This window comes from Equus asinus, chromosome 20 (genome assembly GCF_041296235.1).
Source record: "Equus asinus isolate D_3611 breed Donkey chromosome 20, EquAss-T2T_v2, whole genome shotgun sequence".
Classification (NCBI taxonomy): Eukaryota; Metazoa; Chordata; class Mammalia; order Perissodactyla; family Equidae; genus Equus; species Equus asinus.
Genome location: NC_091809.1, coordinates 50954209 through 50969755, shown reverse-complemented (window position 1 = coordinate 50969755; position 15547 = coordinate 50954209). Strand labels below are relative to the sequence as shown.

At 46.3% G+C, this 15547-nt stretch overlaps 1 protein-coding gene across 17 annotated transcripts in view; it reads left to right on the top strand.

Moving 5' to 3' along the window:
- Positions 1–12875: 12875 nt before the first annotated feature.
- The window catches only part of NCAM1 (neural cell adhesion molecule 1), a 302385-nt gene continuing 299713 nt past the window's right edge, over positions 12876–15547 (top strand). For 8 of the 17 annotated variants that reach the window (XM_014855478.3, XM_070490291.1, XM_070490290.1 and 5 more), the window contains exon 1: positions 12876–13251. In XM_014855478.3, the coding sequence (XP_014710964.1) occupies positions 13200–13251 (52 nt within the window). In that variant the 5' untranslated portion in view covers positions 12876–13199. The remainder of the gene's footprint in view (positions 13252–15547) is intronic. The other 9 variants (XM_070490287.1, XM_070490286.1, XM_070490285.1 and 6 more) reach the window with 2 other exon arrangements.

Below are 15547 nucleotides of genomic sequence, written 5' to 3'. Positions count from 1 at the left end.
ATACATATTTATCACTTTTAAATTTACAGCTAATTACTAGGACATTATTTCAGAAATAAATGGAAATCAACCCAAGTCCCCAGTGCTCTCATCTACAGTGAAAGTGCAAGAGAAAGAACTAAGGAGAGGTGGCAGGCTCTTTCCTTATACTCGGAAACCTTGTCATAATATAAATTTTAACTAGAAATTGGATATTATATAGCAGGACGTTGAACCAAGTCCTATTTATTAAAATCCTAAAAGATCTCATGATAGCAGGGTCTCATTTCTTGTGTATTCTGTAGGTGCTTGTAAATTTGGTAGGTATATCTGAATTGTGTCAAAAGGATCCCATTCCTCACTGACGTCCATGTAGATTTCGAGGATAACTTATCTTCATTCCTGATTCTGATCTTCCGTTGGTAGTGGCTTCTAACGCTCTGGATTTATGTTTCCCTGCCCCTAGCCTCCTTGAAAGTAGTTAATCTTCCCTGCTAGTTCTGAGTACAGTGTAGTGGAAAAGAACTCAGGCTCTGAAGCCTGTGGTGGTTATTAGGATGTTCGTTAAGCATTTCTGATTCTCCTTCCAGCCATAGTAGATTTTCACCTCTCTGCCCCTTGAAGGTAGGGCTGTCCACATGACTCATTTTGTTCAAGGAAATGAATGTGTAAGTGGTGTGGCTACTTCTAGGTGGAAAGTTTAGGAGCCTGCATGTGATTTGCCTTATCACACATTCGTTTTTCTTCTGCTTCCGTAATCATAGAAGCATGGAGATGGAGTGATCCTCAGATGCGGTCCCCTAGGGAAGAGAACATACAAGAGGAGCCTCAACTCACGTAACATAATCATGTTATGTTGAAGCCACTGAGACTTGGGGGTTGGCTGTTACCCCTGCAGAACCTAGCTTATCCTGACTGGTTCAGGGCTGGACAAGCCTGGGCTTGGACCATTGAACAAATTATGGAACTTCTCCCACCACCTCAGAGAGTCAAGTGAGGATTAAATAAAAGTATATGAGCAAAGAGAATGTATATAACAATGTTTATTTCCTCAATCTCTCCGTATCTTCCTTTACCTGTGAGGAGAGAGATGGCTTCTTGTTTACCACCTGATTATAACCTACTATAAGCTCTGGAATAATAGAAGGTGCTTGAATAAATAAATGAATACATAGAAATAGTTAGACTTACTTAGAGAGTGACTTATTCAAAAGATCCTTTAGAATCATTTTGTAATACGAACATTTTTTTTTCTGTACATTTCCTTACATCAGGGTTTCCAAGGCACAGTGGGACAAGGAGACAGGTTGGATGAGGAAGAGAGAACACAGTGTTGGGAGTTTAACTCTGGCTCAGCCAGGTTCTATCCTGAGTGACCTTGGACTGAATGGGACAATTTGCAGCATCTTGAGCAGAGGTGGCAATGCCCCACTGACCTCTGCATCTTCTAGAACACTTTTGGGAGTATTGAGCTCTGTCCTCAACATCACATTTGAGAGGGACGTTAACAAACTGGAATGCACACCAGTGGCAGATGAGGTGGGCAGGAACGGAAGGCAGAGCAAGATGCTGAGAAGTTGGGAAGCTATTGTTTATTCTTCCAAATTGCCTCGTGCTGTTGTAAGGTTAATTGAACACAGAAACTATTTGTGTTCTCAGTATTTTAGTGGACAAAGTGAGTAAAATGTTGTCATGCAATCAACCAGAGTCTGTACTACGTCCTAGGGACGCGGCCCATGATGTTTTAACAAGCGCAGTCCACTTCCTCATTCAATTGTTTGGAAATCATAGGGGGAAAAATCAACCTGAAAATGTCTAGAAGACGGAAAGATGGAAAATCAGGAACATGGAATTTTGTCAGATTTTCATAAATTAGCAAAGACGGGAACAAACTTAGGAAGGAGGAAGAGAGGGCCACCAGGGAAAGAGAGGAGGGAGTCATGAGCTGTGGAGCCAAGGAGCAGGACAGACTTCTGCAGACACCTGGAGGCTGCTACCCTGGAGCTTGGAGGAGGAACTGAGATACCAGAGGGAGCTACTGAGGAGGTGGGCTCAGTGCCATGGTGCCTGAGCTTCGCAGACAAAAACAGGATGGAATTGAAGAGAAAATAGAGTCTTCCCAATTAATCAAGGATAGAAGGGTCAGAACCAAGAAAGATTGGTTTTGGAGGCTTGCCTGAGATATTAAGGCCAAAAGCTCTCTGTAAGACATCTTAAGACGAAATTTGGCTTTACTCATTAGACCTACAATTGTCTCCTTGTTATACTTTGTTCCCTGAGCAACTCTCACATGGTGGAAAGGTAGCTTTGAGCACATTCATGACAAGGGGGCCAGGAAGAAGTCATTGATGATGTTTATTCTTTACTTCCACAATAAGCACTGAATACCTATTGTGTGCCAGGGAAAAGCTAGGTAGAAGTGACACAGAAATTAGAATGAAAGTCTCTGTCCTAAAGGATGTCACAGGCTAGTGAGGGAGATAGATTCAGAAATAGATCATTAATCCCACAACTAGAAGGACCTGCAACTAAGATACACAAACTGTGTACAGGGGGGGTTTGGGGAGATAAAGCAGAAAAAAAAAAAAAAGAAGATTGGCAACAGTTGTTAGCCTAGGTGCCAATCTTTAAAAAAAAAAAAAAAGAAATAGATCATTAGACTGCAACGTGGGATGTGAGTGCAATGATGGAGGTGAGCCCAAGGGGTTCTGGAAGCATCTGGGAAGAGTACCTAGCCCAGGGGAAAGGGGTGAGGAGCAAGAGGTGGGAAGGTCCCAGAAGAGATGACCTCATAAGTGAGTCTTAGCGGATGAGCAGAAGTCAGCCAGGCAACCAGTAGACATCCAGGCAGGATGGTGCCTGCAATTACTCAGGATGCAAGGGGGCATAGGAAGAGATAGGAAGTGAGGCTGGGAAGACCTTTAACGGGGCTTGGCCTTCATTCTGAGGGAAATGGGGAGCCATTAAATACTTTTCTGTGGGGAAGTGACACTTTCAGCTTTTCATAAATATTCTTCTTAGGAAGATGGCTCTGGGGGTGGGGGGAGGTGGACTGAAGGGGGAGAAGGAAGGCAGGAAAATTAGTCAGGAAGCTTGGCTGAAGTCCATGTGAGATGTAATGAGGGCCTGAGCTACAGCTATGGGAGCTAGGAAGAGATGCCAGGCCAATGTTCCAGAATGAAGTGAACCTCAAGCCCTTTCTTGATCCCATTCTTTCAACAAACATTTAGAACGACATTTATGGTGGGGCAATGCGGGGGCAGGAAGGGGCAGTTCAGACCAGAGGTCTGGTGTTTGTCACATTTCTCCCCTGCTCAGAGAGTCACTGAGTGGAATCTTCCTTCTTGATTGTTCCTTTGCTGATGCAAGGATAGATGGTGGTTGAGGGGGAGCCTCCTGTACTGGAACATGCCTGGCTCACTCTACAGTTCTTGCTGATGCAACAGGGAATTTCTCTTTTGGAGACAGTGGCTGGAATGAGCACTGTGTCTCCTAGGAGTCCCGGGAGCTTTCAGGCTCTGTGGAACTCTTGGCACCCAAGGGGTAAAGGAGCAAGGATAAAAAGGGCTACCAGTCTTCAGAAGGTGCGTATGGTGGGGCATTTAGACCCATATTGTCTCAAATTCAGAGTTCTTTGGGATTATGTCACTAGCATAGAGTCAGCAACACTATCCTCTTAGGCACTGTGTTTCTTCAGGACGGTTCCAGAGGATTCTCAAGAGAGATGTACTGCAGTGGCTGTGTCAGGAGAGAAACAGTCTGGTTCTTCTTGCAAAGTGGCAGTGGGAATGGATGAAAGCCTTTGCAGCCTGCAAAGAATGCTTGCCATCTTGCTTCCTCCTTTTCTTATCTCTTTTCTCACTCCCCAAGGTGCGTGTGCTTGGGACAGAAGGTGCCACAGTGGGCCCAGGCTCCCTGGATGGGCTCCTTTCTGGTTCCAAAGATCCAGCTGAGCTGGAGGGACCTAAATTTAGTGTTGACTTTGCCTATAGGCTCCTTTCCTTGGTGCTGGTGCTGATACCTGTTGGCGTTCTGGTGTGTGACCAAGGGAAGCAGCACAGCCACAGAACACACAGAGGAACGAGGGTGAGGAGGAGAGGCAGGATTAAATTGGAGAAGTAAAGACAACAGGGGGAGAGAGGAAATTATTTTTTCGCTCTTACTTGAAGTATTGGTGCAACCAAATCTTCTGGAGCATTAGTTGTCTACAGCTGCTATGGCGATTATTCAGCAAGGCCAGGGATGTCCCAGCTTACACCTTCAAATAAGAGCAACTTCTACTTGTGAATAGCTAATCACTGAACGCTGCACTTCTGTGCCCTGATCAGTCCCGGAACGTCTTTCTGTTATCACAGAAGCTCACAGAAGGAATGAGTAGGAAGCCTGTTACTATTGTCGTAGCTAACATTCATTAGGCTCTCCCCTTGAGCCCAGAGTGTGAATTTGTTCTTGCTAAGGTTACTAATGACCCTTGTATTCCCAAATCTGGTGGACACTCTTCTCTGTTCTCCTTTTACTTGGCTTCTCAGCAGCATTCATCACAGAGAGACATCCTTCGTTTTTGCAAGTGTCTTCTCTCTTGGTCCTGAGACTCTGCTCTCTCTTGGATGGTCTCCTATCTCTCTAGCACCTCATCTCTGTCTTTTTGCTTGTTCTGCGTTCTCCACCTGAATCATAAAATTGGTGTTTCTCAGGATCAGGGCCTGGGCTTTCCTCTCTTCTCTCTCCACATTTTTGGCTGGGGGATCTCATCCTTTCCCATGGCTTTAGACATCATTAATGCTGATGACTCCAAAATTTATATCTCCCGCTAAGCCCTTTCTCTTCTGACTTCCATACTCATATCTGACCACCAGCTTGACATCTGTACTTGGATGTCTCACAGGTAGATGTAATTCGTCCAAAATCAAATTCTTGATTTCCCCTCCTCTCCAAATTAACCCTCCTGGTACCTTCTGCATCTTGACTTCTCTCTCCTCCTCACATCCATCAGCAAGTTCTCCACTCCTCTCCATCTCCTGCCATCTCTTCCCCAGCCTCCATCATCTTGTCGCTGGATTTCTGCAGTGGTTTCTACCTGGCCTCCCCACACCCACTCCTGCCTCCCCATAAGCCATTCTCCACACAGCAGCTGGAGTGATTTTTGAAACGTGTAAAATGACTCACGTCACTCTGCTGCTGAAAGTCCTCCTGGAGCTTTCTTTGAACTTTGAATAAAATACAAGCTCCTGATTTTAGCCTTCAAGGTGGCTTGTGTGTGTGACTGATCTTTTGTGTCTCCCCTACTTGCTCTTTCATCCTGGACATTCACATTCGACTGGTTTCTAGAACCACCCGAGTTTTTCTGACCTCTGAGTCTAGCACATTCCTGGAATGTACCTCCATTTGCTCTTTCCGTGACCGGCTACTTCTCATTCTTTAGGTTGCAACTTACCTGTCACCACCTCACGGAAGCCTCCCTTGATCTAGAGTAGATCTCTACTGTCATTGCTTATCAAAGAATCCTATTTCCTTCTTTCATAACTCTAATTACAATTTATAATTGTCTTACTCTCTTGGTTTAATTATTTATTTCTTGACAAGACTGTAAACACATGTGTTCTCTTCACTTCTTTTGATTCCCCACTACTAACTACTAACGCAGTGCCATGCACGTGATTGGTGTTCGATATATACCTGTTGAATGAAAGATCGTCAGGCCTCAGCCCTCTATGTATGCTATTTTAATTAATGTTCAAAATAAGTCTGAAGGATAGATATTGCTTTAATTCCATTTTACGAACAAGAAAAACAAGGTTTACAGGTGTGAAATAATTTGCCCAAATCCACGGAACCTACAGGTGGAGAAGCCAGCATTTGAACTTGGATTGTCAAACTCCAGGACCTGAGTGTTCACCTACTTCAATTTATTGCTGCTGGGGTGTGTAGAAGGATGTGCATGAGGGAGAAAGGAAGTTATCATATCTTGAACATTAGCTCAGTCATACTTTGTGATTTACAAGATCTTGACATGGAGATCCCGGATTCTTTCTCCAGTCTGTTAAATCAACTTTTTCAGATGGTATTTTTCAAAGACAAAACAGAGAGTTAGGCAGCCTGAGGTCTGAGTTGAGCTCAGAACCAAGAAACCATTTAAACCCATCTTTCCTTTGCTAGGTCAGTGTAACTTCCCTAAGCTGGCCACACATTTCATGGCCTGACTTGTGATTTGATCTCTCCACATCTACATTGAAAAGAATAGATCACCCACATTGGCAAATTGTGACTCAGTTTCCCATAGCTCTGGAGTGAGATGTCTAACACATATTCATCATCAAGACATCAGCATGGCTCCAATACTAGCCCAAACAACAACTTTGGGAAGATTAGAAAATAGCACCTCTCAATCTCTACCAAAAATCCCAATGATCTTTTTTGCAGAAACAGAAAAATCCACCTAAAATTCATATGGACTCTCAAGAGATCCCAAATAGCCAAAATAATATTGGAAAAAAAGAACAAAGTTGGAGGTCTCACACTTCCTGATTTAAAAACTTACTACAAAGTTATGCTAATTAAAACAGTGTGACATTGGTATAAAGACAGACTATAGGCCAATGGAATAGAATAGAGATCCCAGAAGGAAACTCTTGCATATATGGCCAAATGATTTTTGACAAGGATGCCAAGACCACTCAGTGGGGAAAGGACAGTCTTTTCAACAAAAGGTGCTGGGAAAATTAGATATACACATGCAAAAAAAAAAAAAAATGAATTTAGACCCTTACCTTACCCATATACAAACATTAATTTAAAATGGATCAAAGACCTACATGTAAGAGCTAAAACTAGAAAATTCCCAGAAGAAAACATAGGGGGAAATCTTCAAGAGATTGGATTTGGCAATGATTTTTTGGATATGACACCAAAAACACTGGCAACAAAAGCAAAAATAGACAAGCTGGCCTTCATCAAAATTAAAAACTTGCATATCAAAGGATCAACAGAATGAAAAGGCAACCGTGAAATGAGAGAAAATATTTGCAAACCACATATCTAATAAGAGCTCGATAGCCAGAATTTATAAAGAAGCCTTACAACTCAACAACAGCAAATACCAAATAACCCAATAAAAAAATGGGCAAAGGACTTGAATAGACATTTCTCCAAAGAAGATATACAAATGGTCAATAAGTACATGAAAAGATGCTCAACATCACTAGATATTAATTAGGGAAATGCAAATCAAAAGCACAATGAGATATGAATTCTCATGCATGAGGATGGCTATTATCAAAAAAAAAAAAAAGAAGAAAGAAAAGGAGGAAGGGAAGAAGGAAGAAAAAAAAGAAAAGAAAAGAAAAAGAAAGAAAAGTGTTGGCAAGGATGTGGAGAAATTGGAACCCATTGCTGGTGGGAATGTAAAATGATGCAGCCACTGTGGAAAATGGTATGGCAATTCATCAAAAAATTAAATGTAGAATTACCATATGATCCAGCAATCCCATTTCTGGGTATACACCCAAAAGAAGTAAAAGCAGAGGCTTGAACAGATATTAGTACATCCACGTTCATAGCAGCATTATTCACAATAGCCAAAAGGTGGAAGCAAGCCGTTGTCTCCTGATGGATGAATGGGTAAACAGAATGTGGTATAGACATACAATGGAAAATTTGACACATGCTACAATTTAGATGAACCTTGAAAACATCATGCTAAGCAAAATAAGACAGTTACAAAAGGACAAATATGTGATTCTTCTTGTATGATGTAATTTGAGTATTCAAGTTCATAGAGACAGAAAGTAGAACGGTGGGTACCAGGGGCTGGGGGTGGAGGGGGAAGGGGGAGCTGGTGTTTAACGGGTACAGAGTTTCAGTTAGGGAAGATGAAAAGCTTCTGGAGATGGATAACGGCAATGGTTGCACAACGATGTGAATGTGTATAATGCCACAGGAGAGGACACTTAAAAACGGTTAAAATGACAACTTTTATGTTACATATATTTTACTACACTAAAAAAAAAGAAAAAAATTTAACTTCCCCTTCAAATTTTTTTTTTTTTTGATTTACAGCTAAAATTGTGTAGTGGATGCTGTGCTACGCTGACCAGATGCCACTTTCAGGATTGAGGGACACAGTCCCCCAGATGCTGGGGATGCTCTCAGCTGTTAGCCTCGAGACATTTCCCTTGGCTGAAGACAGCCTCCTCTCCCAAGGTCAGATTCCATTCCCAGAGCAGCCTAAATCCGATGACTGCTCAATGCGAGGATATTACAACTAGCTTCACAGGCCCCAAGGGGCTGACTGAGGCCCCTGTGCCTACACTGCAGCCCAGTTTCTCCCTCTTTCCAACCTGTTTTCTTGCATTTCCATACAGGTCTTGACAGCACTCCCTAATAAACTTCCTGCGTGATAGAAACAGAGAGGGAGACAGAGAGAGAGAGAGAAAGAAAATAGGAAAACAGCACCCTTTCCTGGATTCTTTACTTCCACCTGCCAGAAAAATTGTCATAACAACTATATAAATATATGAGTGGGATTTGGAAGGTGCCCCTTGAAGTTGTGCAGTGTACAACCTGCACAAAGAAGCAGTGGCTTGGTGTCAACCCCATCTCTCTCCTCTGCTTTTGGGGGTCCCCAGCACCATTCAGCTGGATTGATTGACGAGTGTCCACTTGACCTTAACCAGTGCCTGAGCCAGCCTTCACAGGGAGGGAAGCATGTCAGTTGCCTCAGCCCCATCACACAGTAGAACTTAGAAGTCATTCCTTGTGTCCACCAGATCTGGAAGGTGAGAAGCTAGGAGGGAACTCTGAGGGCTCCCTAGAGACTTTCCCCCCTCAGCACTGTGGCCTCGATTTTACTCCTGGTCCTAACACCTTCCTGGATCATGCTCAGCTCTTTGGGCACGCTTCTGTTTCCCCAGCCTCTCTTAGCCCCAAGTCACTCTCTCTTGCTTTGGTCTTAAGCTGCTGTATTTCCCAGAATGCATTTTGCCCATGTCAAATGTGAAATAAAATTCCTGGGATATCTGGGATATCTGGGATCATGCCTGGCATCTCCTTTCTAACACCAACACAAAAGAAGCTCTATATGGGGCAAAATAATCTATGAGGGCACTTTACTCTAGACTAAGTTCATTTGTCAAGTAGTCTAAGTTAGACTATAAGGTGGTGGTGGTGGTTAGCAGGAGTTAGCAACCAATTTAATTTACTTTATAGCCTAATAATAAAATCCTCATATTAAAAGAGAAGAGAAGAAAACCTCCTTCCTCCTCAAGCTTGCCTTCCTGTCATCGTCATCATCACACTCCTCCATTATCACACTACTGCTCAAAAGAGTAGTCTACAGCCCCCGCTTCATCCTGGCCAAGCTACCCTTTCGTTCCTGGCATGGTGATGTCTTCCTTCCCCACCGTTCTCTCAGAGACCCCTAATGACTTTCCAATGGTCAAATCCAGGAAACTTGTAAATAATCTTATTTGATCCCTTCTAAACTTTCTTCTCCTTTAGACTTGGTGACATTGTAATGTTTCAATTCTTTTCCAATCTCTCTGACTGCATTTTCACTATTTCTTTGGCAATTCCTTCTGCCCACAACTTAAATATTCATGTTCTCCGGGGTCCTCTCTGACTGTCTGTCTTCTGTACATCTCCGCTTGGATGTCCCTCACACATCTCAGGGTTAGTATGTCTGGAGCTGACATCATTGCTCCTTTCCTCATCAGTTTGTCCAACTTGGCCCTTCCTCTTCCATTCGCTGACAATGTCACCAGCAGCCATTCAATTGTCCACATTGGAAGCTTTAGTCATTACTTTCTCTAGATCTTTGTCAGATATCCCCATATCAGAGAGGTCTTCCCTAGTTCCTGTGAACAAAATGCTAATTCCTCCTCACCCCAGAACTCTCTATCTCTGTACCCATCTTTATGGCTTTCCTTAGCGCATACCACCATATGCATACTAGATATTTATCGATTCATTTCTATCTTCTCCCTAAGAATGGAAGCCCATGAAGGCAAAGATTCTGTTTTGTCCACACCATATCCCTTGTGTCTAGAGCAGTGCCAGGCACTTAGTGGATACTTAATAACAGTTCGTTGAATGTATGAAAGGAACTTTGATTTCTTCTTCTGCCTCAGACCCCAATCTTCAGAAAGATCCAACATTCTGCTGCTTTTGTCTTGGAAATATTTCTCAAATCCGTACTCCTGTTGGCTTCCTTTCCCACTGTCACTGCCTTAGATTGGGACCATCCCATCCAGAGCACTGTCATGGCCTCCTGGCTGGTCTCCTTGCCGTGGTTGTCTTTATAGCTCATTCTCTGGTGTCCCAAAGGGGCTCCTTCTCTAAAACACCCTTCTCTAAAACAGTCCTGAGTGGCTCCTTCCTCTGCTTCAGCCCCACGGATGCTCATCAATGTGGGCCTGTCAGCCTGAGACTCCCTCTGGAGAGAGAAATCTGGGGAGGACCCCAGTTTCGTCCCATTTCAAAGTGGAGAGCTGACGAACTGGAAACAAGTGATGGGTCCATTAAAAGAACGTGGGAGAGACATACCGAGTGTGGACTGGAATGACTGTGGGGTAGAATTCTAGGATGAGTCATTACAAGAGAGACCCACAGCCAGGACAGGGAGGGGCTGGAGAGACAGAGAGAGAGAGAGAAATTTAGTCATGCTGAAGTGAGATAGGATTTCCACACCTGCTTACATTGAAAAGCTAAAAATAGGGACATTTGGGGAGAAAAATAGTGAGGAATCTTTTAATTCTACTGACATGGGCTATAAGGAAGGAGGTTTGCAGAGAAAGGTGTGTCTCTCACTCTTGATAAAATTAGAAATAGAAAAATTTTATTTTGGGTATCCCAACCTTCACTCTTTTCCTTTCCCCAGAGGTCTGTTCTCTGCATCTTTCCCTACTATCAAAACTTTTTCTTTAGGAAAGAGTCTAACCTATTTATCCACATAAGTTTATAAGGCTTAATATGGTAATTTTACATGTTAGCAGAAGCTCAGGTCTGAAGCAAAGGATGCTTAAATATAGCAACCATTAAAAAAAATTCTAGGGGTCGGCCCCGTAGCTGAGTGGTTAGGTTCACATGCTCTGCTTCAGTGGCCCAGGGTTTTGTAGGTTCTCATCCTGGGTGTGGACATGGCACCGCTCATCAGGTTATGTTGAGGCGGCATCTCACATAGCAGAAATAGAAGGATGTACAACTAGAATATACAACTATATAATGGGGGGCTTTGGGAAGAAGAAGAAGAAGAAGAAAAAAAGAAGATTGGCAACAGATGTTAGCTCAAGTGCCAATCTTTAAAAAAAAAAATCTATATAATCACTGTACTCAGCACAGGGCTAAACACAGTGGTTATTCAATAAATATTTATTGAGAGATGTTTAAAAAGCATTCATCATATTATCAAACCCTGGAAAATATCTAAATATCCAACAGTGGGGGACCATTGAAGAACCATCCATATGAAGAAATATTACATAGCTATAAAAATACTTCGAAAGCCTTTTTAATGGCCTTGCCTAATGGGGAAATGCTTATAATGAAACATGAGGGAAAATAAACAGGATTTAAGTTGCTGCTATACTGTATCAATTATAAAAATCATATGCCTATACAGAAGACTTAGAAAATGTGGGTATCTCTGCAATCTGTGGAATTTAGAGGTATTTTTAGTTCCTTCTCTCTACTTTTCTGTATATTTGAATTACTTACAACTGGTATGAGATAAATATTATAAAAGTAAATGTTGTGAAAGATGGATTTGGGGGAGGAAGTACTTATCAAGGGTCGGTGAAGACACAGTGTGTTGGCGTGGCTGCTTGGTCTAGTACTCTGGAGGAAAGGGGGAGGAGATGCCAGCCCCTCCAGGAAGGGAGGCAGGCTCGTCAGCCAGTAGAGGATGGGTTTGTAAGGAGTGGTACAGCAGTGGAGAGCCTGACCTTTAAAGAAAAAGGGAGTACGTGGTAATGTTGGCGCACTGGTGCGTGGAACGTTGGCGGCCTTCCTCTGGGAGGGTTGCACGGCGCTAGGCTAATAGCTTATTCCAGCATCTAGAACACGTGGAGCTCCTGACTCTTTGTCACCTTTTGCTCCTTAAACACTCAAGCCTTGCTCAGGTGCTGAAACATATTTATTTTCGCCCTACTCCCCACCTTCTTCTGTTTAAAATACAGCTGTAAGACTAACTGAAACGCTTTGCCATTGGTACCTCAATGCTATTCTACATTAATATCTTTAAGAATTGAGGTTGCGTGACCTTGTAAGAAAATATTATTTACTATCACAGCTCTACCATAAAATCTACCTAAAAAGCCTTGGTGATCTTCATAAAGAGACCACGGATTTCAGCATTTATAAACAAGAAAACATTTTCCTTCAGTTATTTCTGGAAATTCCTTCTAAACATCTGCGGTTTCTTCTAACTTGTTTCCCATCTCCTCTCCTCTTTGTGGGAGAGCAAACTTCATAGCCGGAAGAAAACAAACAAACAAACAAAACCGAAACAAAACCCCGAAGCAACAATTCCTATCCCTCTCCAAATTTCTAATTTCCTGCACTTAAAACAAAAAACTAATCCTAAGATTTCCTTGTTTCAAGAATCTTAGGATCTAAATGGAGATTTGACAACTTTGAAAACCTAACCAAACCTAAGATTTTGTTTTTATTATTTATTAGCTATTAAAATATCCAGTCTCCTGATTAAGGAAGGCTGGATGGCAGGAGGGACCACGGAGGCCTTGGGGAGAAGTGTGAAAAGAAGAAATCCCGGCTCTGCCTGGGGAACCGCATATGAAAGAGCCCGATTCCTCCGTTAACTCCAGGCCGCGTTTTGCAAGCGGCCGCATCTGCCTCCCCCGTCTCTCTTACCTCCTTGATGCTCGGCACTATTTGTGGCCGGCGTGGTGGAAGGACACAGTGAGGTTCTCACCCCCGCCCCCCGCCCCTCGCTCCCATCCCCAGTTCCATCAAAGCGAACCCGGGCCAGCGCAAGGATCTCCGAGTTGCGAGTGTGCTGAGGCTGGGACTGTCACTCATTCTCCGATCAGCGCGTGAACGCAGGTCGGCAGCCGCTGGCAGGAAACAATTCTGCAAAAATAATCATACTCAGCCTGGCAATTGTCTGCCCCTAGGTCTGTTGCTCTGCCGCCGTCCACACTCGCTGCAGGGGGGGGGGGCACAGAATTTACCGCGGCAAGAACATCCCTCCCAGCCAGCAGATTACAATGCTGCAAACTAAGGATCTCATCTGGACTTTGTTTTTCCTGGGAACTGCAGGTACATTTTTAAATTATTATTATTCTCAGTCTGATTCACTAATTCCCTCCCTCCCCCTGGTCTTCCCCCGAAGAACACTGTTATTTGGGGGGGTTTTATGTGGAATGCTAAGGGTGGTCATTTTCGTTAAGCTGAGGAATGAGCGCATCGCCCTTGCTGCCCAGCCGAACCCCGCGCCCTCCAGGGCTGCGCTGGACACGGGCTGCCTCCCGGCGCAGCGAGCGCCGGGCGCCCCTCCGGCGCGCCCGCCCTTCCCACTTTCTGTGTCCGCGGTGCTGGGAGCGGAGCCACCCGCTCCCGGGGACGCTGCGACCGCGCCGGTGATGGGCAGTGCTCCTTCCCCGAAGGCGGGCGGCGGGGCGGGGGATGCGGCTGCTCGGTGGTGCCGCCGCACAGGCTCCGATTCCGCTGGGAAGAGGCTTGTCAGCTCGGGCTCCAGGAAGAGTGAACAATAAGGCCGGGGCAGCCGCCTCCGATCGTTATTTCCCTGGGTCTAATAAAGTGGGGCTCGCCACCTTCGCGTCCCCCCGCCCCGCCCCGGACCGAATAGCGGTTTGCAAAATGGGGCGAAATGGGCAGAATCTCAGGACTGTGTGGTCGTTGTTGCACCCCCGTCGACGTGACGTTAGTTTTTCATTTGCCAAATTGCTGGTTAGTTGCAAAGCCGGCTCTCGGCCGGGAGCACGGAGGGATGGGAGGGTCGAGTGCCGCGTTTTGACAGGAGGAAGTGAGGAGGGGCGGAGGGCGAGGAGGGCGTGATCCGGGATGCCTGATGTGTGTGCGCGCGCGTGTGTGCGCGCGTGTGCCTGCACACGCACCTCGAGCCCCGTGTTGTACGGTGCGAGAGAAGAATGGCAGGTAGCCGCCCGAAACACCTCGCCCCAGTCTCCTTTCTTTGGGCGAGGTTCCTTATCCTCGCAAAGTGCGAACAATAGGGAGCTGGGAGGAAGACAGTAGGGATGCTGCCATGGGTGGCTGGGGCTGTGCCGCCGCCCAGAGAAGCTCGGCGGCCGGGAGGGAGGTTCATTTCATTTTGGGTATTTCCATCCTGGCCTCCCTGGAAGATTCTTCTGTGCGTGCCCACCCTCCCCTCCAGCTTCCCCCCCTACCCCACCCCACCCCACCCTAGGATTTGTGTTTTGGAAGGGAAGGGATAAGAAAAGGAACAGGGGCCGCAGAGAGCTGGGTGGGGTGGGCGGACATTCTGGGCAAGGGGCGTGTGCTGAGAAGCGCCCGAAGAAATCCAGCAGAGAGGACTGTGAGTCGTGGTCGCCGCTGCCAGGTGCCGCTGGAGCTGCCCTAGACGGCCGAGCCTGGGTTGGGGAGCGCGCGGGGCGGGCCGAGGAGCACCCAGCGCGCCCCCTCCCCGGGTGGCACGAGAGCAGCGCTCGGCCGCCGCCTCCAGCCAACTCAGGTCCCTCCCTTGGCGACCAATCAGAGCGAGGCTGGCTGGGCGGGAAGCCGCGAGAGGCTTTTATTGCGGCGCGGGTGGCGGCCCCGGAGCTGCCAGGACCGTCTCTCGGTGTTCCAGCCGTAACGGTCTCGCTCATCCCCCGCCGGGAGGAACCCCGCCCTGCGGCCGGTCCCCAGCCTGCCCCGCAGTTTCCGAGGAAATAAAATGGAGTCTAGGTGGTTACCAGGAGGTGCTCGCCCACTCGCGCCCCTTTCACGCCAACTTGGAGCATCCTCCCGCCCGCTCCAGCACACACACTCGCGCCGCGTCGTCCCGGCCTGAGCGCGTCGCTTCGGAGGGCGCCGTGGCAGGGCGCTCCGACGCGCGTGCGCCGACCGGCCGGCCCTGGGCCGGGGGCAAAGCTGGGGGCGGGGGCGGGGGGCCCCCATCAGAAGGCCAAACTCAGTCCGCACGTCGCTGGGTCCCCCGCCGCCACCTGGCAAGGGGCGACCGGGCATGCCCTTTTCCGTCGTGCCTCTTGGTCTCCGCGGCGCGAACTCCCTGCTGGGGGTTTGTGTTTCTGGGACCTCCTCTCGTCTAGGTGGGGGCTTGACAATGGAGACCTGATATTGGGTGGGCCTTTGGGGGATCGCAAGCCAGTCCTTTCTGTCATCGTGATGGGTGTAACCCTCGGTGTTTGGATCCCCAGGGAGGTGTATGCGCTGCACACTCAGGGAATCCCAGCTTGGAATGTTCGCGGCTGCTCAGGCAAGGGTGACATTCTGACCAACGTTCCCTTTAAGGAAAGCTGCTTCATTTCTGGCCCTAGTGCCCTCAAGATAGGAAGAAAGCAGAACGTGGAACTTATAAGATTGCTTAACAAAAGAAAGAAATTGAGCGGCT